The 24,611-nt window shown below is 34.5% G+C and overlaps 2 protein-coding genes across 4 annotated transcripts; one reads left to right on the top strand and one right to left on the bottom strand.

The window, feature by feature from the left end:
* Positions 1-6,852: 6,852 nt before the first annotated feature.
* Positions 6,853-10,047, top strand: LOC112779693 (actin-1). Of its 3 annotated transcripts, XM_025824027.3 has the most exons (6): positions 6,853-6,953; positions 7,047-7,065; positions 7,724-7,796; positions 8,275-8,668; positions 8,757-9,370; positions 9,731-10,047. In XM_025824027.3, exons 3-6 carry the CDS (start codon positions 7,737-7,739, stop codon positions 9,794-9,796), a joined length of 1,134 nt encoding a protein of 377 aa, XP_025679812.1. In that variant the 5' UTR covers positions 6,853-6,953; positions 7,047-7,065; positions 7,724-7,736; the 3' UTR covers positions 9,797-10,047. The 3 variants fall into 3 exon arrangements, with proteins under 3 accessions (XP_025679812.1, XP_072084116.1, XP_025679813.1); XM_072228015.1 differs by lacking the exon at positions 7,047-7,065 and having other exon boundaries at positions 6,912-6,953; XM_025824028.3 differs by lacking the exons at positions 6,853-6,953; positions 7,047-7,065 and adding an exon at positions 7,024-7,046.
* Positions 10,048-19,556: 9,509 nt separating this feature from the next.
* Positions 19,557-24,385, bottom strand: LOC112775758 (probable protein phosphatase 2C 25). Its single transcript, XM_025819594.3, has 4 exons — positions 23,481-24,385; positions 20,724-21,088; positions 20,256-20,492; positions 19,557-20,159 (listed from the first exon to the last, which is right to left on the bottom strand). The coding sequence occupies exons 1-4, from the start codon at positions 23,797-23,799 to the stop codon at positions 19,911-19,913; spliced, it is 1,170 nt and encodes a 389-aa protein (XP_025675379.1). The 5' UTR covers positions 23,800-24,385; the 3' UTR covers positions 19,557-19,910.
* Between the last annotated feature and the right edge of the window lie 226 nt (positions 24,386-24,611).

Genomic DNA, 24,611 nt, shown 5'->3' with positions numbered 1-24,611 from the left:
AATGAGAGAAAGGGATAGAGAGGGAAAAAAGGGAGGGAAAAAGAGAGAGGGAGAGAGAGAGAGAGAGAGGAAGACAAAGAGAGGGGAGGGGAGAAAGAGGGAAAGGGGGAGAGAGAGGGAAAAGGAAAATAGAGAGGAGGGAGAGAGATAAAGGAGGGGGAGAGAGGGAGAAAAGAAGAGAGAGAAAAAAAAGAGAAATGAGAGAGAGGGAGAGAAGGAGAGAAGGAGATAGAGAGAGAAAGAGAGAGAGAGAGAGAAAGGAGGGGGAGAGAGGGAGGGAAGAAGAGAGAGAGAGCGGAAGAGGGAAAGGAGAGAGAGAGGAAGAGAGAGAGAGAGAGAGGGAGAGGGGAGAGAGAGTGGGGAGAGAGAGAGGGGAGTGTGAAAACTAGTTTTAGCCTATAAACCAATTTAAACTGGTTTTTTTAATTAAAACCAGTTTTATTTTTATGAACTAGTTTAAACTGGTACACTGTATTATAAACTGGTTTAGAACCAACTTCATATGTGACAAAGCAGTTTGGTTCAGTTTCTAAACCATTTAAAATGGTTTAGTGCAGTTTCAGCTCAGTTCATAGAAAAACTGAACCATGCACACCCCTAGTTGACAGGGAAGGACAACTCAGGTCGAGTTACTGTTAGGTATTGCAAGCTGTCGACAATGGATCTATACAAGCTGGGATTGTGAAACAACTCACCATCCTGAGAAGTAAGTTTTAGATTTGTAGTCATGGGTGTGGGAGCAGCCTTACAATTCTCCATATCAGCCTTTTTCAGGATATCACTAATATATTTGGTTTGTGTAAGCACCAAATTACCATTCTCTAATTGATTTACTTCAATTCCAAGGAAAAAATGAAGGGGACCCATGTCTTTAAATGCAAAAGCTTTGTTTAATTGTTGGGTGACATCATAAATGGCCTGTGAGGAAGAGACAGTGAGGATTATGTCGTCAACATACACCAAGAGAAAGAGCACTGCACCATTGGATTGTTTGACAAAGAGGGAGGCATCTGATTGAGTTGCTTGGAATTCAAGTCTGATGAGTACAATGGACAGCTTGGTAAATCAGGCCGTTAGGGCCTGTTTCAGTCCATATAGAGAGCGAGTAAGCTTGCACACCACCTGTGAACCACCGATTTGGAATCCTTGAGGTTGCGTCATGTATACTTATTCATGAAGGTCACCATTTAAGAACGTGTTGTTCATATCTTACTGCCTTATGTCCCAACCTCTGGAGAGTGCCAATGTTAAAATGATCCTCACACTTGTTGGTTTAATTACGGGATTGAAGGTTTCTTTAAAATCAATGATTGGTCATTGATTGAATCCTTGAGCTACCAGGCGCGCTTTATATTTGCTAATTGAGCCATCAGAATTTCTCTTGATGTGAAAAATCCAACGACTTCCAACAGCAGATCTTCCCTTTGGCAGTTTAGTGAGTGATAATGAGAGATTGAGTGTCGGTCTAAATTTTCTTCTTATAGAAAAGAATTACTTCGTTGCAAGCATACCTCCAAACCAACAAACAATTCTCACATCAAAAATTTGAGTTGTCACATGTACAAATCCCAAATGAAAATTAACCGAAGTATTTGAACTCCGGGTCGTCTCACAAGGAATTGCAATGAAGTGTTTAATTATTGGCTATGAAGAACAAGGGGGTTTGGTTGATAGAAGGGCAATAAAATAAATGACAAGAAAAGTAAAGAGAGCAATTAAAGAAAGCAATCAATAAAGAGAGACATTCATGGCAAGTTTTGAGATCATAGGCTTTCTATCCTAGTCATTAATCATAACAACACTTAACAAGAATTTATCTTATTTCGTCATCCCCAATGTTGGAAGAAGGTATAAGTTATCTTCCATTAGAGAAAGTCGAACAAGACTAGTTAATCTCAAATAAAAAATCCTAATCAACTCACTAATTGAATTAGCGAAAGATTAGAGTCATTGAAAATGATATTAACTAACAACTCTAGATCACCAATCTAAATTGGGTATTAATGACTCAAGATTACCCAATTACTCTTCTCAAGTCAAGAATGCTCAAAATCTACTCTAAAGCATAACCAAGCATTTTTTCAAACACTTGGAAGGCATACAAGGAAAGCATGGTAAATGTGCAAGAAATAGTAAAATCTAACAACTATCAATGGCAAAGAAAGTAAATCACAACTCAAATCAACAATTAAAAGAACATCAAACATTAAATTGCATTAAAGAGATCCAAATCCAACATGAGTTCATGAACATAAAAGAATCATAAAAGTAAAATTAACATCACAAACTAAGAGAATGAAAGTGTAGAAGCAAGAAATCATAAAGGAAACAAGATGAAAAGATGAGATTGAACCTAGATCTAGGAGAGATTGACCTAACCTAATTCTAAAGAGAAGAGGGAGCTTCTCTCTCTAGAAACTAACCTACATGATGCTATACTACCAAAAATGCTCCCCCCTCCCTTGCCCAAGCTTGAATTCTATATGAAATAGCATCATAAATGAGTTGGATTGGGCCCAAAGTGCTTCAGAAATCGCCCCAGCGATTTCACCTTTAGTGGGCCACGTGCAGCATCGGCGCGCACGCGTACAGTGCACGTGTGCGCCCCTGAATGCGAAGCAACTATGGCAAATTTTATATCATTTCGAAGCCCCGGATGTTAGCTTTCCAACGCAACTAGAACCGCTTCATTTGGACCTCTGTATCTCAAGTTATCGTCGATTGAGTGTGAAGAGGTCAGGCTTGACAGCTTTGCGGTTCCTTCATTTCTTCATGAGTTCTCCCACTTTGCATGTTTTTCTCTTCACTTCTTCCATCCAATACTTGCCTTACGAACCTGAAATCACTCAACAAATATATCAAGGCATTGAATGGAATTAAAGTGAGTTAAATTTAGCTATTTTAAGGCCTAAAAAGCATGTTTTCACATTTAAGCACAAATCAAAGGAGAATTACAAAACCATGCTATTTCATTGAATAAATGTGGAAAAAAGTGATAAAATCTCCCAAATTAAGTACAAGATAAACCACAAAATTGGGGTTTATCAGTGAGCACCCATGTTTTATTTCTCATCAAGGCAGCATACTCCTCATTCATTGCTTGTCTCTAATGAGGGATTTCAAGTGCTTGTCTTGCGGTTTTTGGCTTCAGATCCTAAGAAAGAATTGCTTGAAATACTCTTAGTTTGGTGATACCATTCTTGGCTCTGGTAACCATGGAATGCTGATTTTGTGACCGTGGCTATGGAGTTTGAATTGTAGTAGGCTGAGATGTTTAATGTCGATGTGAGGTGGATGAGGGTAAAGGTTGAGGTATTGGGTGGAGGGTGAGATAATTCGATTGAGGCTGAGGTGGGTTAGGAGTGATATGGGTTTGAGGAAGTGTTATCAGGGCGTATGGATGGTTGATTTGAAGGAAAAGTGAGAATTGGTATGGAGGGTATGGTTAAGTTTACTGGTTGAGGGTGTGATGCTTAAGGATTGATGAAGCCAATGGCAGAAGACTTGTAAGGAAAGGTGTCTTCCTGAAACCTAACATCTCTTGCAGTGATTATCTTCCCAGCTTTATTAAGGCATTTGAAACCTTTGTAGTTGATTGCGGGCCCAAGATACACACACGACTCAAATCGGAATTGAAGTTTACTCTTGTTGTAGGGCCTGGTGTGTGGATAACACAAGCATCCAAAGACCTTTAGTATGTCAAGTGAAGGAACCTTTGGCATCAGCTTTTCAAAGGGTGACTAATAGTTTAGCACTGGAGTTGGGAGCAAGTTGATGAGATGAGTGGCTGTGACAAACGCATCACTCAAAAATTTCATTGGCAAGGCTGCTTCTGTCAATAATGTCAATCCCATCGTTGTAATGTGTTTGTGTTTGCGCTCAGCCGCTCCATTCTGCTGGTGCACATGGGGGCAAGAAAATCTAGGAACAATTCTTTCGATCTGCATGTACTTGGCCAAAGCTACATATTCTTTTACATTATCACATTGTACAGATTTTAATTTTGAATTGAATTGGCATTCAACCATTGTCTTAAAATGAACAAAAACTGTATGCAATTGAGATCTATTATGGAGTAGATAAATCCAAGTGAATTTAGAGAATGCATCAATGAAATGCAAGTAGTATTTAGAACCATTATTGAAGACATTGGAGCTGGACCCCATATGTCGGTGTATACCAACTCTAAAGGAGTTTTTTTTATTACAGTTTGACATTAGAAAAGGATTTACAAAGAGAATTAGTGGGAGTAAAGGGAATATTGTGACTTTTAAATACTCTGGATACTATATCAGTAGAGGAATGTCCCAATTTGAGGTGCCATAGCTAAAAATTGGAGGATTTTATCACACTTGTGCTTTACACAGCAATATTATTTAGTGAATTCTTTATTCTAGCTAGACCAAAGGAGTACAGACCATTCCTAACTGTTCCTTGGAGAAGAGTCTCCTTGAAATCCTGTGATTTTACCAAGCATTTGTTAGGATGAAACTCAACCCAAACATTATTATCACACATGAATTTGTAAACGCTAAGCAAATTTTTCTTGATAGCAAGAACATGCAACAGTCTTTGTAGTTTAAAGCAATGATTTGATGAAAATGGTTTTAGAAATGAATTGCCAACTTTAGAAATCTATAAAGAATTTCCATTTCCTACAACCACTTGCTCATTACCATTGTAGTTCTCATATTTAGAGAAGTTGAATACCTCAGGTATCATGTGATGAGTGGCTCCCGAATTAGGGTACCAATTTGGATCATACATTGTTGATGGTGTTGCTGCAAGATTTTCCATTGCCATGTTGGCTTGAAGTCTGCTATGACTTCCTCCAAAATCTTTGATAAATTTGTGCCAGCAATCAATTGCTATGTGTCCTAGCTTGCCACATGCTTGGCAGATGAATCTTGAACCATTTTGATCTCTTCCTCGTCCAGAACTTGAACCTGAATTGAATCTACCTCTACCTCGATTATTATGGCCTCCTCGATAGCTATATCCTCTTCCAATTCCTCTACTTGCATGATTATTGTAACTATAATTGTTGTTTATTTGTTTGAACCTTATCTAATTTCCAGCTTGATCAAGATTGGCATGAATTAGATCGATCTTTTTGAACTTTTCAAGCCACTCCTCTTGAGCAAGTAGCAGTGCTTCTAACGCGTTGACTGAGATAGGGTTGTCTCTTGCGTTAATTGACGTGATGAACAAACAATACTCTTCGGATGAATTGAATTGGCGTGGAATATTGACTCCATTGATGTGATCATCTAATTCGTACCCTTCGATTGTTGATTCAACCTGCTCTTTCCATGGCAGAAAATTTTTGCAGTCTAACTTGATCACTATCGGGTTCGAGAAGTTTTAAACCTCTTTGTTGTTATTGTTACTGGTTTGAACTAGTACTGCGATTGCATTGATTGGAGTTGTCATTTTGGATCTGCAGCTCTAATACAATGAAAGGTATCAGTGGCTAACAGATGGTGGTGATGAAGAAAAAAAGAGGGTGAGAGAGTTTGAGATCTTGAGTGAAGTTGATTATGATTTCTTTTCGTCGTTCAAGTGAGTTGTTACAAGAGATTATATATGCTTGACTTACACTAACAGTTTCTAACAGTTTCTATTGCTTAACTAACTAACTCATAACCACTTGCTCTAACTAATTCTGCCAAGCTGACATGCTCATTCAACTGATTCATTTACCCTTTCAAAATTAAAATCCCGTATAGCCATCGCATCAACCGCCGGTAATTTTAATATTGTGGCGATTTTTTATAACTGCCACAAAACTGCTGCCGCTATCTGCCACTCCTATTGTAGTGTACAAACAAGAAGGAAACGAAGAAAACGAATTTATCAATAATCCAAAAGAAAAAGGGCGTCGAAGATAATCAGTTCTTTGTGCCATGGGACTATTTAATTCTGTATCTCTAGTGTGTGTGTGTGGGTTTCGCCATTTTTATTTGTGTGTACAAAATATATTAGTTTAGGTGTATATTAGGCAAATAAAAAATGTTATAGATATTAGAATCAATCATAAAAGAATTATTATTATTTATTTGTATATAAATATATATTATTTAATTTATTTTTAATATATATTTTAATTTTAATATATATTTGGATAAAGTATATTTTTTGTCCCTGAAATTTGACAAAAGTTTTAAAAATATCTATAAATTTTGTTTTGTTTTAATTTTGTCCCAAAAACTTTCAATTTACATCAAATATACCCTCGACGGCTAAATATTCAAAAAATTTAAGACCAATTTAATAATAATGTATGAAAATTATTCTTGATTTACTTGTATTAAGGGTTGTTCTTATGAAATTGTTGTTGAATTGGTCTTAACCTTTTTGAAAAATTAGCCGTTGGGGATATATTTGATGCAAATCAAAAACTTTTGGGACAAAATTAAAACAAAATAAAATTTAGGGATATTTTTAAAACTTTTGTCAAATTTTAGAGACAAAAAATATATTTTACCCTATATTTATTATTAACAACTAATTTTATGATTGATTTTAGTATATATTTAATATAGTTATATTCAATTATAGCAAATATTTGATAAATGTGGATGTAATAGCATAAAAAATACATTATTGATCAAATATTAGGTAAAGATAACTAATCTTAGAACTTTTATTTACAACATAAAGTTACTTTTACTAACTAAATTTTGGCTAACTATTTTGATCTCCAACAACAAATATGATCCGCAAGACAATCAATCACAATATGACTTAAAACTGAATTTGCGGGTCATTTGGGGGTGCATTTCATTTGCCATTAACTGTCGGTTATTAAAAACATTGACCGCTACCACACATGCATGAGGCACACGGTTAGTTAATAATAGTAAAACCTAAAAATAGACAACAAAAGCAACATAGACACAATCACGTTCGTAGCTCCATTCATTCATTCATCTCGGAGTTCCAAGCCCAAGGTACTTAACATTCACATTCTCTTGGTTTCCACTTCCTTCTTTCTTTCATAAACGTACATTGCACCAATTATTCCATTGTCAAATTCTTTGCAGGTGGCAATTTCTTCCCAATGTATGTTGATACATGATGCTTATATGCATATAATTTTAATTCATTTGCACTTTTATTAATGTTTTTTATTTTTATAAGGAACATGATCTTTGATAAATATGTTTCTTGGTTCTTCTTTTATCTTTTAGTGCAAGGAACTAACGGTGAAAATATCCGTGCAATTGATTTCATATGAAGTTGATAACTGAAAATTATTATATGATATAGTCAAACATATCAAATTAAATAACGATTCTTAACTATATTTTCTAATGACTGATTATATTAGATGTATTGAAAAGTCTGATTATATTCTACTGCAAAGGAGTTGAGTAATCTAATGACTGATTTTATATATGAATAAATTCGATTATACATGTATTGTGGTTGTATTAAATAATTTATGTCAATATAATGTTTAATCATTTAGAGCAAAAACTTTTTCTATTCTAAATTAAAAAAGTGTGATTATTCTGTTAGAAAAAAAATTGTACTCTAATAGTTAAAATTTAATTATTCAGATTGTTGCTTACTTTATTGAAAAAATAAATAAATATTTTCTAATATTCATAGATTATTTTTGAATAATATTTTTTTTATATCTGTGTGCTTTTTTTTCTATCTTGTAATGATTATGTTATTTTCTACTTTATGGAAAAAAAATTGCGAAATTTAATAGCAATCAGTAGAAAATGGGAGATGCTGAGGATATCCAACCTCTTGTTTGTGACAATGGAACTGGAATGGTCAAGGTACATACGGATCCAAACCTCTAATCTAACGTAGTAGAAAATTTTTGTCATAGCTCTTGTTTATTTTGTGATATATGCATGATTATAAGAATCGGATTGAATCGATGAGTCTAATTAGATAAACTAAAAATTAATCATTAGTAAATCGATTAATTTAGATAAAAAAAATCAATTGATAATTAATCAATAAAAAATAATAAAAAATCAGTTAATCGGTTAAATTGATATAATTTTTTTTAATGATTATAATTTTTTTAAAAGAAAAGAAGAGTGAAAGTTGAGAAAAAGAAAAATTAATTCTCCTTATTTTAAAAATTTTCAATGAATAAAAAATAAAAACTGAACAATTTTATATACTTCTTATACATTTTTACTATAATTAATTATTATCAATATTAAATTAATAAAAAAAATAATCTAGATAACATGACCAGTTGAGTTCTGGAATCATGATTATATGTATTTAATTATTTTGTAGGCTGGATTTGCTGGAGATGATGCTCCAAGGGCAGTGTTCCCAAGCATTGTGGGGCGTCCGCGGCACACGGGAGTGATGGTTGGAATGGGACAAAAGGATGCATATGTGGGTGATGAAGCTCAATCGAAGAGAGGTATTTTGACCCTCAAGTACCCAATTGAGCATGGCATTGTTAGCAACTGGGATGACATGGAGAAGATTTGGCATCACACTTTCTACAACGAGCTTCGTGTGGCTCCTGAAGAGCACCCTGTTCTTCTCACTGAAGCACCTCTCAATCCCAAGGCCAATCGTGAGAAAATGACCCAAATCATGTTTGAGACCTTCAATGCTCCTGCCATGTATGTTGCCATCCAAGCTGTGCTCTCCCTTTATGCTAGTGGCCGCACAACTGGTAATTCAACTTTCTTAATTAACTCTTATGATTGTTGAGTTTGTTTGATGGATGTGAAATTAAATAACGTCTCTGTAATGTAATGAAGGTATTGTTCTGGACTCTGGAGATGGTGTGAGTCACACAGTTCCAATATACGAAGGGTATGCCCTGCCACACGCAATCCTGCGTTTGGACCTTGCAGGTCGTGATCTGACAGATTATCTAATGAAAATCTTGACGGAGCGTGGATACTCCTTCACAACCTCTGCTGAGCGTGAAATTGTGAGAGACATGAAGGAGAAGCTCTCCTACATTGCTCTGGATTACGAGCAGGAGCTGGAAACTTCCAAGACGAGCTCGGCCGTGGAGAAGAGCTACGAGCTGCCGGACGGTCAGGTGATCACAATAGGGGCGGAAAGGTTCCGGTGCCCGGAAGTGCTGTTCCAGCCTTCCATGATCGGAATGGAAGCCGCAGGCATACACGAAACGACTTACAACTCCATCATGAAGTGTGATGTTGATATCAGGAAGGATCTTTATGGTAACATTGTTTTGAGTGGTGGAACCACAATGTTTCCGGGTATTGCTGATAGGATGAGCAAGGAGATTTCTGCATTGGCACCCAGTAGCATGAAGATTAAGGTTGTTGCACCGCCAGAGAGGAAGTATAGTGTCTGGATTGGAGGCTCCATTTTGGCTTCACTCAGCACCTTCCAACAGGTACGTATAATACTGTGCATTTTTATAAAGTGGAAACTCAGGTGTAGTCGACTTCACGTGAAGTTGATATCTGAGAGCCGCTAGATGATTTAACTTATTTGACTAAATTTTCATCTAATGGTTCTCAAATATCAACTTCACATAAAGTGGTCGGCACCTGAGTTTTTACCTTATAAAGAAAATATTAACTTAAAGTATTAGGTAATATAAATAAAAAATAATATATAAAGGAAAAAATGAATTGGTCTACAATATGTTAATTTTTCGTAAGGCATGTCAGTGGCTTATCAAGGTTAGCCGTATCATATATCTTACTATGAAATTCTCATTAATTTTTATATGTTATCTGCTCGAGTGTAGATGTGGATTGCAAAGGCAGAATATGATGAATCAGGTCCATCAATCGTTCACAGGAAGTGCTTCTAATGTTGCAAAGCTTTCAACAAGTTACAATTCACATTTGTATTACATATAATACTATCAGTTGATTGAGGAGCTCTCCTTTTCCTATATTGTTACCATTTTTTCCATGTTTCTATATTTTAAAGCATAAGCTAAGGAAGATATGAAAGATTCTTCATTGAATTCTTTTTTATCCTCATTACCATTTTGTTGTATAATAAGAACTATGTACTGTTACTATTCAATTTGGTTAAACCAACCATTCTTTGCAAGAATATTTTTATTGTAGATATACTGCTATATATCTGATTCCTTTACTTATTTATTTATTTATTTATTTTACATACTACTTCAATATTGCTAATTTGCTATAATTATTGTTCATCCCGACAAAAGCTTACCAAGATAATTGAATGTATGAAGTTATATTATATTATGTCTAAATAATAAAATAAAAAAAAAGGTTGTATAATTTTTTGAAAAGTAACCAACTTGATAAAAGTTAGTTTTTATGAAAAGAAAATTAGAACTCAATTTTTTTTTCTATTAATGAAGTCTTTTTTTTTATTCACTATCAATAACTTAATTGAAGAAAGAATTAAAAAGACAAATGAATAAATAAAATGAATTCTCTTTATAATACTTACTCATCATAAATCAAAATTAGTAACTACTCATTTTATTTTTATTTGTGATAGTCATAAATTTTAAAATCCTTATAATATGAATGATAATTTTGTAATGTACATTAAATTTATATTAAATTAACAAGTGATATCAGAATATTTAGATTATGAAATTTGTGATTGTCCATGAAAATGATATTTCAATAACTGCAAAATTGATGAAGCATGAAATCTATAGTTATAAGAAATTATTTCTTCTCTGTGAGTTTACATGGCAGGTACGGTGCAGGTGGGTGGAGTCTTTTGGGGAGGTTTGGTCTATGCCTGGAACTGTAAGGGAAATGTTTGAGAGGTGGACTGGTCGGCATAAGCGGAAACAAGAGCAGAAGAAATGGTTGCCGGGATTCTTTGCAGTTATTTGGAACATATGGGGGGAACGCAATGCTAGGATTTTTCAGCATCAGGAAACAGTGGTGGACTTTGTACTAAGTAAGACATTACAGAGCTACAACGAATGGACTGAGAATGTCTCTATTGGTGGTTGATTGCGTTGCGGGAAGCTATAGGGCTTTATGGTTTAACGAAATTCTTGTTGTTTCTTTTGTTGCTCCACATTAGTGTGTTGAGCTTATGTTGTTTCAAAAAAAAAACTATATTTTTAGTTTATCTCTTCGTGAATGATTGTTTATTGCATATATTTACTATTGTAATGGACTACAATGAATTGGTTATTTAAATTTTGCACATATATCAATGTTATATGAATTAAATGATGATCAAGGCATAGCATGTCTTTGGTCTCGTGAAGTTACGCTATGCTATTAACCAATTATGTTTGCATATCCTATACCCATACATAATTGACCATTACGAATAGTTGATTTTGTCTTCTTTAACAATTATATATTTGGTAAATAAATGTGTTTTTGAGTAGATAGTCGATTTCAAGATATAGTTCGTCCTGTTTAATGTTTGAACTCATTTTTTCTTGAGTTGGATGAAATATAAGATACGTCGACCTCTTCAAGAATAGCGGCGATAAACACCTACAAAGACACTTCATGCTCAAATTAAAAAAAGTATAAGATGAGAGATATGATATTTAGAGTGAATAGCGTACCTGAAACATATTAAGAATTTTGTATTTATAGCATTGATTCGCGCTATAGGTAGTTAACCGTTTAGGGTTTCAACTTGACTTTGTGATAACCGCTCTTGACTTTACTCGGATAGGTCCGTTAGGAGAGGAAAACACGTTTCTTTGATGTGGCACATGTTTATTTTATTTTATCTAGATTTCGAGTTATAGGTGTGACTGGGTCAGATTTTAAGTAACGGATCACAGCTTCCAAACTTGACCTGTAAAATTTTTTAATGTAGACAAATTGAGTTTCGACCTATAATTCAGAATCGAGATGGTGGTAGCCCCAAGCTCAACTTGTTGGATTTGGGAAGACAAGCGAAAAAGCGTTATATGGGAGGGGGTTAGTAGATAGTTGAATAAATAAATAGAAAATTAAAGTGAGATAGTTGTTTCCATCGTGTAAATTTGTTGTAAGTGTTCTCTTTGAAACTTAAAATTTAAATGGTATATGTGATATAAATAAATAAATAAAAATTAAAATAGAGAAACCGATAAGATGTGGGTAATGTTTTTGTAGTTACCAATGTCATAATGACTGGTTGAGTGTTGGAGGTCACAATAAACAGTCCAGATGGGTTTAAAAATGAATAGATGGCTGCTAGGTCGTTGATTGCTTAACTTGCGGTGGTAAAAGTGAAGTTTTAGTATTGACAGGGTTTTGTTTTTAAATTTTTGGTTTCTATTGAAGTTTTTGAAGATGAGTAAGAAAGGTTCGTAGTTTTATTTTTGTTGTTTTCTTTTTCCTGTTTGTTGTTTCGTGGTTACTCTATAGTGTTTGTTTTGTTTGGAGAGGATGGAGAAAGATTTGGGAAAAGAAAAGATAAAGGAAAAAGGGAAAAAAAAGGTGAAGGGACAGAAAATGAAAAAGGGAGGGGAGTAGGAAGGAGGAAGAATCGGAGATAATAGAAGTGGAGATAATCGTAGACAAAGATCATCCATATGCTTAGGTTGCTCTTGTTGTAAAGGAGTATGCCTCACTGTTTCATGATGAAGAAAGTATTCGACAGCTCGGGAATTCTGGTTGGGTAAGAGAGGGAGAAGGTGTGAGGGTCGAGTTTTTACTGTGTGGGTTGTCTGGTCGGATTTGCCATAGGGGGAAGGGAGTGAATTTTTTCAATATGTATACATACTTGTTTGTGAAGTTGGAGATTAAATTTCCCTTTACCACTTTCGAGTGTGGTGTCCTGACTCAATTGAGATGCGCACCATCTCAATTGCAACCAAATTCTTGGGCGTTTGTCAAAGGAGTTTGAAATTTTGATGGAGTTTCTTGAGTTGGAACCGTCGTTGGAAGTGTTTTTTACATTATTCCAAGCCAAAGGTGTGAGGAAGGGTTTATGGATAAATCTGGCGAGTGCCCCAAATCATTCGATGACTTAGGCGAAGCCTTGTTAGCAACATTTGTCAGACGGTGACGCTTGAACCCGTCGTTATCTCTAAAATAGACCTCCAGTTCACGCTTGATGTTTGGATGGATCCACGATGTTAGGTGGTCTTTCCCCTGATGAACGTCACTCATTATCTGCTGAAGTCGTTTGGCTGCCTGATGGTCATAGATCATCCTGATCATGACATCGTGTTTTGCATCCCATGTGAATTTCAATTGCACAAAGTGATTCATCAGGATTCGTTAATCGGAATAAAATACAGTTCAAATATAGTTAATTAATTCAAACCAAATTGGGTTCTTACCGCCCACTTCTGAAATTAGGGCTCTCTGGTCTCAGCCGAGATCTACGTGTAGGTCGGCCATGGGTGGTCGTACATGGATTTAATGAGCTCGGATATCTCTTGTGTGCAAGCATTGGGGTTAATGCAAACCTGTCAGAGAAAAAATCTCACATTAACAAATGCATAAGATAAACAAACTTAATATTAAAATATTAAACTCACGATTGTTTGCCATCGGGCCAAATCCTCAGCCGGATGACGGGCGGTGGTGGAGGGGCATCCTGTTCGGGGGCATTGGAGGAATCGCCGACTACGGGTTCTGTCGACATCGTCGCTGCATCTGTAGGGGCGTAGCAGAAGGAGGCACCCAGTTCGGGTTTGGGACCATGATGAATTACTGGTTCGATGGACCCGCCTGTGACGTTACAAGGGTCGACGGTGTAGTCGGGGTAGAAGGTGATGACTGGGCAGTCTTGGGAGATTTGGTGGAAGCCTACCCTCTATCACAATCACGTGACCTACTCGACCTACCTCTGCTACTTATCGTCATGTCTGTACAACGAATATATTAATAGCATATTAATAAGCTAACAAACACCAATAAATAATAACATAAGAAGAAACTTAAGAAATAACAAATAATTCTAAAAGTGTTTTGGTTTAGTAAATTAGAAAAAAAAAAGGAAATTACAGTGTTTGAGTTTCAAAATAATTAGATTAAAATGAGTAAGTGTTTTGATTAATTTAGCAAACTAACAAGTGCCTATAGAGCAATCAAACACTAATTGCAAAGGAGAATTTTTTTTCGTAAGAACCAAAATGAATATATACATATATAGTTCTTTTATAAATGCCATAAATATTTATCATAACACCAACTTAACAAAATAAAAAACATAAACTAAGATCAAAATAATTATTCAAATTAACAATTGTAAAAAAATACAACAACCTAATAATTAATTATAACAATTTCGAAAACATAATTTTAATTTTTTTGATTTCACAAAATCTTATAAAAATTTCGACAGAGTCTTCCCTAAAATTCAAATTTCTCCACCCTTCAAGGGTTCCATCCAAACCAAATATTCATTAACCCTTCTCAACCGATTAATTTTTTCAATCATTATCAAGTTAACATACAAACAACTCAATCATTATTAATACAGTCAATAGCTTAATAATCCAATATTTTTCAGCAATCTCAAAGTCTAATCTAACCTATTCTGACCTATCCCAACCAGCTAAATCCACTAAAATAGAAAATTAAACTAACTAAACTCTATTAACTAATTAACTTGATATAACAGAATTTGAAATAAACCAAACAAAAAACCTTGAAGAATAAGAGAAAATGGAGAAGAGGGGTGGAGGTGCAGTGGCAGCATAAGCAGAAGCAGCAAGGGCATTGTAGTAGCGGCGATAGGGACGTTTAGCAGTGGTGGCAGCGTCAGAGGCAGCGGCAGTGACATTTGCGGCAGAGGTGGTTGACGGAAAGGAGAGATGACAATGTTAGAGAGAGAGAGAGAGAGAGAGAGAGAGAGAGAGAGAGAGAGAGAGAGAGTGAATTTGAAATGAAGGGGGAGGGGATTCACGGTTCCAATTTAGGGCATGGTTAACGTCGGATTTACCGGCAGATATTTTCAACGGTAATATGGTGCAGATCACCAAAACACAGCATTTCATTAAACGTGTCTACCATCGGATTCTTCCGACAGTAACTCCGACGCTAAAGTTGTCGCATATTTGTTGTGGTTTTCCGCCAAAAGTTACCGGCAATTTTACCGTCGAAAGTGACTATCCACCAATAATTATTTGACATGATGAATTCTTTATCAAACTCGTCGTTAAATATGACGGTAATCGTCGTCGCTATATCCGACGGTTCTCAGCATTTTTCTTGTAGTGTAAAAATGAAATGATAGTGGAGTTTTTGGTGAATAATATATCGTCGTCCCGTTTGTTAGCTATAGCTGAATTGCTTGAGTGGGAGGAAGATAGGGAGGCTGTAATTGAGTACTTAGGTAAAAGTTATAGAATTATGTGGTTTCTTTTTTGTTGATTTTGATTATGAAATTAAACATGTTTTGTTTGTATTTTCAGGCAAAAAGGCTCTGAACGTGACGATGAGTAGTTTGTGGTCATTTTTTAAGACTAAGAATGTGGATAAGAAAGGGTCTACAAGCAATGCGAAGGCTGAGGGGGGGAGTCGAGGTGAATCAACCCTCTCCTGCTAAGAGTGTGAGTTATAAAAGAAAAAGGGTTGAGGAGGAGAAAGTGGTAGACTTGACTAGCTCGAAATTTGCAGAAAAGGAGGTGGACCTTGGTGATGTTAAAAATTTTACTGAGAGTCAGAGGGTGTTGCACGGGTATAAGGGGAATGATTACCTCACTTCAATATGGAGTGATCACTTTCCCTTTATGTTAATGTCGGATGAGTATGGGTAATGTCCATCTGACGTTAAACTTGTGCAAGAAATAGGTGATGTGGGAATAGGTCGGCACATGCAGGTATGGGTCATTTGTTGTGTGTTTTAGTTTGTTCATATGAAATAATGTGTATGTTGATTTATAGCTTTGTATTAGTACAGGTAATTAGAGCTCGGCTGATGTTTCGATGGGTCGGACTTAAGAACTAAAACATTTTAGGGATTCATTCGACAAGGCGAGCATGGAACAGCTGATGAAGGAGAACTTGGAAATAGGGAAAAATTTGCAAAGTGTTATAGAAGAAAATAAAATATTGCGTGACAAGATAGTTCAGTTGGAGAAGAAAGAGGCAGACCTAAATAAGGAGAAATTGGAGTTGGAGATAAGGATTGTGGAGCTGTCGGTGGAGAAGAAAAGTTTGGAGACCGAAAAAGAGAAATATAGTTTTGAAATGTTTGCTGTGGATTTTGATAGAGCATTTGATCAGGCTAAGTTCATTGCCCCAACCGTAGACTTTGCTATGATGGATCCTTACAAGGTTGTGATGGGTGGGTAGCTAGTGGACGATGATACTGACCAAGAGGGTGAAGATGAGAATGTGGGTGCTCCTGAGATGGAGTTTTAATATATTTTGAGTTTTTTGTTTGAACAAATTGTTATTTTCTAATGTTGAAAGAATTTATTTCATATTTTGAGAAGTTTGTAATTAATTAGATGGTGGTAGTTTGTGATGAATTGATGTACAGGATATATCTCGGGCGAATATGGTACTTTGGTTTAAACAGATGCTTATGTTTTGATTTGCAGTAGATATTATGTTGCTTTTAATGTGTATGCATGTGATTTGTTTGGTTGGTTTTGAAAATATGTTGGCACTGATTGAATATCATTGTTCTATGTTTTTGTAAACTAGTATGGAATTCGTTTGAATTTGAGGAAAAAATAAGGATAGTACTTGTGAAGTCGAATAGTGTTTTCGATTGTGAGATGATGTATGAAATAGTAGTGACGTATAGCTCAGTTGTTAAAAGGATAGTAAATAGTATAACAATGATTTATGGAATAGTGTGTCATTGATTGAGGATTTACAGAGTTGGCAAGTATGGAGGGTGTACCTCATTAAAACCTCTCCAACAAAACCTAACTTAGAAATAAAATCTGGTAGTATGAAAAAGAGTACATTACATTGTCCCGACATATAGACTTAACTATAATAAAATTTTAAAGATGAAATATTCCAAGTACTTGGAAGGTCATTACTGTTTTTAGTAGCAATGAAGAAAAAACTCATTATAAGCTTAGAAAAAGTCAAATGGGCTTAGCCTTGTGTTCACGCAGACGAACATAGCAAACAACATCAAATCAGTTCTTTCCAAGCTTGATAATACTAAAGAATTTATGAAGCTTGTGGAATAGCACTCTTAAATTACTGATAAGTCTCTTGCTAGAACATTAATAGGTACCTTAATCACTATAAAATTTAATGATTCTTAACGACAAATATTGCAACAAGACTTAAATCCTTGAAATGGAAGTGGATAAATTTTTTTTTGTGCAATTCATTTTGAATTTATTACCATTTGAGTATGATCCTTTTTAAATGATCTATAATATGACAAATGAAATGTATATGAGTTGCATGGTATGTTAATTTAAGAGGAACCCCGACTTAAAAATCAAGAAAATAATTTCATCCATTATTTGAACTAAACTACTTTTTTTTTCCCTTTTGTTGGCTACCTTTCAAAGTAAATATATCTCTTTTAATGTTATACCTTTTTGTTAATCATAAATTATTTTTTGAGATAAGTACTGTTTTGGTCTTTAAGGTTTAGGGTCAAAATCAAATTTGTCCCCAACATTATTTTGGATTTAAAATCGTCTCCAACGTTTCATTTGGTATTAAAATCATCCTTTTGACTTTTTACGGACAAAAATGTCCTCCACCACCACCTTTACCACCACCACCACTTCTCTTACTCCCACCAAATACCAATAATCAGATTCAAGAACATAATATTCAACACCAATAATACATTATTCAAATTCAGAAACAACAACATCAAATTCAACAACAAAATCAACACACAACAATAATAAAATCAGAAAAATAACAAATCAAAATCAGAATCAGAAGAAGAAGTAGAAGCTGACGCAGAATCAGAAGAAGCCGAATTGAAAGCAGAAGCAAAAGCAGACGTAGAAGCAAAAGCAAAATCGGAAGAAGCAAAAGCCGAATCAAAAGCAGAAGCTGAAGCTGAAGCAGAAGCCGACGTAGAAACAGACGTAAAAGCAGAAGCAGAATTGGAAGAAGCAAAAGCAGAAGCAGAAGCCAAATCAGAAGCAGAATCGACGAGGTGTAGCGGCGGCGAGGTCAGCAACAGCGAGCCCTCTTCCTGGCAATGGCAGTGGCCGGCGCCGTCGCCCCCTCCCCCCCCCCCCTTCCCCTCATCTTCCCTTCCTCCCTTCTCCCTCTTCCTTTTCCCGTTCTTTTTTTTTTTTGTAATTTTATAATTTTTTTATTAGAGGTAATTTAGTAATAAAATTAAAAATTTTATTAAAAATGACGGTTTTAATACCAAATGAAACGTTAGAGATGATTTTAAATCCAAAATAACGTTGGGGACGAATTTAATTTTAACTCTAAACTTTAGGGACCAAAATAGTATTTATCTCTTATTTCTTTATTCACAAATTAACTTCATATTTCTTTCTCGTCATATAAAAGAAACCAACATGATTTATATACCAATGACATTAAATTTAATAAAAATTTAATTTTAGTGCATAAAACAATTTTATACTTTATATTGATCAGATGTTTATGTAAAATTTTACCCTTTTAATAGATTAAAATTAAACTTGTTTAGTGAATCTCAAAAATATATACAATAAGTTTGATTAGTTTTGGTTATATATATTTAAGTTAAAATGTTTTAACATAAATCAAAGTTTAGCTTTAATTTTATTTTTATTCTCTCTTGATTCTTGTAAAATTTAACATATATGAATTGAAAAGAACTCTAATTATGTTATTAAGAATAAGTACACATCTACACTACAATATCTAAATTTGGAGCTATTTAATTAAACTTAAATGAAGATACATGTAAACATTTACGACTTTAAGAAATTCCATGTTTTTTTAATCCTTAAAATTTAGTACTTGTCCTAAAAACACAACTAGCTTTGCAACTTCTTACTTCATGTTGATTTAATTATAGCTGAAATTCCATAAAATTTGAGGGTGGTTATATGAACAATCCAAAAAGGTATATCCAATTATCCATCAACTTGCTCGAGTAAATTAAGACCAAAATGAAAATTAAAGACAGAAATAAAGGGGAAAATAAAAAAGTAAAGGAGAACAAAAATAGATAAATACATTATAAGTTCAATTTTAATGCACTATAAAAATTTTATATAATCATCAAATTAAATTCATGCATTTAGATAATTTTTTTAAAATAAATATATTTAGAAATTAATTATTTTTATTAATGAGACTAATTAATTAGTTTGTTTATATAAAATTCTTTTATATTGACAATATAAAAAATAAACTCAAATATGTGCTTTTGTATTGAACTAAGTTTTCTTTTTTCCCTAAATTTACTTCTCAATGTCAACACTTGCTTAACTAAAAAATAGAAACAAATTAAAACATGTTTGTAGTTAACAGTGTCAAAAAGTATTATATGATATAGAAATAATAACTTATCAAATGCTAAAGTTCAAGATGCTCTACCGGTAAAAGTTGCAAGAAACAAATAGCCATTAGAAATTGATTTTTTGTTTTATTTTTCCATTTTGGCTGCAACATTTAATTTTTAACCAAACTATAAATCTGAGGTTTCAATAGATGCTAACAATCACAAGGAGTTCCAAGTCTAGCTGATTCAAACAAGTTTAATTTCCGTAACAAGGGTTGAACTTATGCTTCAAATTATAAACTCTATTCAAAGGTACTATATAAACTATAACAAAGCAACTTCTGCCATATATCAAACATTGCCCCAAATAAAAATAAGAAAAAATAAATTAAAAAAAAAACATGGCTTCCCTATTTCTTCAGTTATCAACAGGAGGCAAGGTATATATAATTGAAAGTTTACCTTGAAAGGTGAGAAACTCAAACTAAACATATAAATAAACAATTAGATGCTGCAAAAATGTCAAATAAAGTATTGAGGTCTTTTAAGCTTCCACCAGGTTGAGCCAATGAATCACATTTGTTGGCAATAGTTTCTAGAAATGAACCTTGCAATTATGGCATATGCTGAAAGCTTCTAAAATTCGATGGTCCAACCGAGTCCATAAACCCTTTGATGGACAATTCAGGAACTGTTACATTCTTCCCAACCAATTCATGGTCAATGAAGATAACAACCACCGTGATATCGTCATGAAAAAACCGCCGAACCCCCTTTTCAACCTTTTGAAGGTCTTTATATCTCATCTCTCTTTTCCGAGCTGCCTCGGTTAGTGCAGCCTTGAGAAGTCTCCTTGCAATCCCCTGATGTTCAAGAAATGCGCAGCTTATGATAAGAAAAAGTAGCAACATTTTCTATATGCAAGGGCGAAAAATAGAAGACAAGAAGGAAAAGCATACAGGTCGAGGACTTTTGTGAACAATCTCAACTGCTTCCTGATTTGTCAAGTGTTCCCAAAGACCATCAGATGCAAATATAAGGAATTTATCATTAGGTTGTAAAACTCGTGAACACACAGATGGTTCTGCTGTTAGCACAGGCCGACGGATAGGATCGGGCAGGTGGAACCGTGGGAACGAAGGATCAAAAGAGAACTCTGGGCGCTTTAGATATGCATCTCCTATTGATCTGGATACCTGACAGCAGTTGTGAAGTAGACGAGAAAATTTACATTGATGAAACAAAACCAACACAAAAGCATGACCAAAGTTGATTAAAAGAACAAACATTATTCATATTCAAGGAACATAAATTTCTAACAGAGTGCTACTCAATATTAAAAACTTACTAATATTAAATACAAAAAAGATACAGGCGACATGAAACATTGACATAGATTCATTTATAAAAGGAATGAGGAAATTTACCTGGATGATGCCTTTAATTCGCCACGTTCCATGCTTCATAACTACAATTTGTGAATCTTCAGGGTGCAAAGACCTGAGTTCTCGTCTAACCTCCTCTTTGCTAGCGTTGTGCTCTCTAGTCAACTGTTCTGCAACTATCTTGTTAGATCTGGTTACAGAGCCAATTACAGCACGAGAGTCTCCAAGATTGGCAGTATACAGTGTGCCTTTCCAGATAACACCAACCAGACAACAGGAACCCATTGCCGCTATCAATGGCTTTATCCCGTAACTCCTTCGGACGAGAGTTAAAAAACCATCTTCAGTAGCAGAAACAGCACCCCTGATAATATCTTCGGAGATAGAACCATTTTCTTGTGCAATCGCTGTAGCAAGATTTTTTATTTTTTTAAAAAGGAGAAAAAAAAGGCCTCCATCATTGCTTAAACCAATGCAGTATCAAAAGGCATGAACAATAAAATAACTATGAATCAGCAAAAAGAGACCGAATGAGTAAAAGAAACATGGATTATGAGGGTCAGAAATTAAATTAACTTGTCCATTTGAAACCAATGATCAAACCACAGAGAGAGAGAGATGAAAACAAATGTAGAATTGGCAGGAAAATAAAACTTCACATGTTCTGGTTCTCATATCACATCTGCCATTTTTTAAAAACATCTTGAATGAAAACATAATTTCCCCCATACTACCGGCATTTCAATCAATCAATACATATAACAAAACATTAACTTCAATTAACTACATAAGGGTTCCGATTAATTGAGTGCACAGAAAGTGGGAAGCAAATAGAGGACAGAGTGAAAATTATTTTCATTAAGTTATGTGTGGAGCGACTTTCTGTCCGAATTTTCCATCCTCTCACGTTCAAGTACACAACTAAGCAGAACCTACTTAATTTATAAGACCTACACTTAATCATTAGTTAAAAGGAGGGGAAAAAATTCGTGCGTGATGGCTAGTACGGAGAAGAAAAACAACAATATACAACACAAAGAAAGAAAAGGCAAAAATGAAAAAGAGCAACCCAGTACAAAACATTGTGCATTATGCATGGTCCAGGAAAGGCCACACCAAAATGGTGTAATGTAAAAAGTCTAATCAAATGCAGGCATCAAAGGCTAATTCCATTGCTAGAACAAAGACAACTCAACTGTCATGTCAAATAAATAAACAAAGAAAAGAAAAGAACAGAAAAGAAAAGAAAAGAAAAGAAAAGAAAATAAAAATGAAAAAAAAAAAAGAAAGCTAAATTGAGGAATTATTTGATTGTAGATATGCTTCTAAGAATATTAGATTATAGTTTTCCCATCCTGTCTTCTACCATGTAAGTACAAATAATTGGTTCAATGAAAAAGAACATAAAAAATAAGAATAAAAAATTCAGGGCAAGAAGAGTAAGACAAAAAAATAGAAACAAAATTCTAGCAGGTGAAATATCTTTTGCTTCAGAAGTTGTAGCCCCAAAAGCATACAAAATGTAGAAACAAGCCAAAAAACACTACCGGAGCCAAAAGGCTCATCCAAATAACAAGAACACCTAAACAAAAAGGTCCAAAACATCAACATTGATAACTCCCCAGCAAATCAGGCTAGTCCATCAACACAAAACACAACAAATTCATATAATTTACTCATTTAATCTTTTTTCTAACCAAAAAAATAAAAAGAATAAAGCCCTTGAGTTGGTCTTTGATGAAAACAGAGCGCATAGTGATAGGAATTAAAACTGTGGGTCAATTTAGTCATTTGCCAAGGACTAATAGTCTAATACATCATATAACTACTTTGTCTGTGAAAAGTACTAATTTTGACCTACATCTTTAATTCCTATAGACTTATGTCGAGAGTTTTTGTTTCTCAAAACAAAATTTCGTCCAGTAATGTGTTCGGCAGATGATTCCCTCAAAGATCAGATTGGAGTTTTACTAGCAAAAACTGTGAAAAACAGTAACAAACTAAAGTCAAATACTTTCACTATTGTCTATGAAATAACTGCATGCTTTATGAAATATTTTTTTTTAAGAATTGTTCAAGACAACAATATACTCACTTTTAAAATTTATAGTATGCCAAGAGTTTTTATTTGGAAGATGTTTCCCTCAACTCGGATCAAATTTAAGTTTTAGTCCAGATTAAATTGAAGAAAAAAAATAACAAGTTAACAACAGAGGAAGTCAAACACCTACACCCAAAAAAGAAACACTTTTACTGGTAAACCTCATCAAGTAGCTAAAAAAACACTTTTTTACCGCTCTGTTCAATGGTTTATGTAACAGGAAACCTCAATAAATTATAAACAACAATTTTAATTTTAATCTTAATATTGGTTTCCGTGGAAAATAATCGTTCAGAAACTGATAATTACCTTTTAAAGGACACTTTTGTTGTTAAACAAACCTTTCAAGATCAAAACAGTAGTTTTCTGATCATCCTCCCTTAACTATGAATCAAGTCATCAAAGATACCAAGAGTTCAATACTGTCTACTATCTAACTCAAGCCGGTGAGAGATTAGTAACGGCCGTGGACCCAAAAAACGGAAGTTTTCTTGTTAAATTTATAACAATTTTTTTTTCCACGGTATCCATCCACCGGCAGACCAAGAACTAATCCTTCACCGATCAGTTAGAGCTCCGTTTAACGGTGTACGCTAGTTAACGGATTGCCGCATGGATAAGGCGGGATTCATAACGATCATTTAACTGAGAAGAATTGAACACAAGCAAAAGAAAAGAACAAAAGAAAGAGAACATACTGATGAGGTGGCGGAAGAGGTGTTCATTGATGAACTTAGAGGCCTCAGGGCCTCCATGTCCGTCGTAAACACCAACAAACACGGCGTCGGGACCTGTCTCAACCTGGCTGTGATCCTCAATCACTTCATTTGCCTGAACAACAGCAAAAGAAAACTCACCGCACGAGTGCTTTTCGAGATCCCTGCACCATAACAGAGAATCGTGAAGAGAAGAGGGATCGTCATCGAGATCGCGATCATCATCCTTGTTCATACGCGCATATCGCCTCACTACTGGCCTCAAGCACGCCGAAACTATCCTTGCCAACCACGAAAACATCCCACATTTCCTTCTCTCACTGAGCCCTGGAGAATTTCAAACCAACGCCAAAACCTAATTTGTGCCAAACACCACGTTCTTCGCACTATTTGATAGAACAAAAGAAACTAAACAATAGAAAGATTCTACGTTTTTGAAGAGAGAGAAAGATTAGGATTGGAATCAGAATCTTCTGAAACTTTGGAAATGGAAGAATAGAAAGAGAGGAAGAGGGTTTACTATTGGAATTTTTTTTTTTGGAAAGATCTGATATATTTGAAAATTGAAATCAGAGTGTAAGAGAAGAGAGAGAATGCATAACTTAATAAGTAGTAGTGTGTGTTAGTTAGGTGTGGAAAATTTGGAAATAAGAGGAATTTTGTTCGAGGTAACTAACTAATTGGGGGGTGGTTATTCATATTCATGTTTGTATAGAAAGGAAGAGCAATTTCAAGAAGGGTATAGGAGTTGGGAGAAGAAGGCTTGCGTTGGGTTGGGGGAGAGGGTGGAGGGAGGTGAAGAGGAAAGTTATATTTAGCTTTTAGTTGACTTTAGTGTAAAGAAAAGGAGAAGGAGGAGGAGAAGGAAGATAGCCGATAGCGTATCAAATATTTATTTTATATATATATATATTTTTTAATATTATATGACGTAAAAAATTAATAACTATATATATAATATATATTTTATTTAATTTATTTTTTTAAAAAAATTATATATTCAAATTCTTTATTTAATTAAATCTAAATAAATTAAAATAATACATTTTAAATTTGTATATCACTTTTATTTCAACTGAAACAAAAATGTATATAATTGAATTTTAGGCCACT

This window comes from Arachis hypogaea, chromosome 19 (assembly GCF_003086295.3).
Source record: "Arachis hypogaea cultivar Tifrunner chromosome 19, arahy.Tifrunner.gnm2.J5K5, whole genome shotgun sequence".
Lineage (NCBI taxonomy): Eukaryota > Viridiplantae > Streptophyta > Magnoliopsida > Fabales > Fabaceae > Arachis > Arachis hypogaea.
The sequence above is the reverse complement of the archived record's forward strand: the minus strand, read 5'-3'. Positions and strand labels throughout refer to the sequence as shown.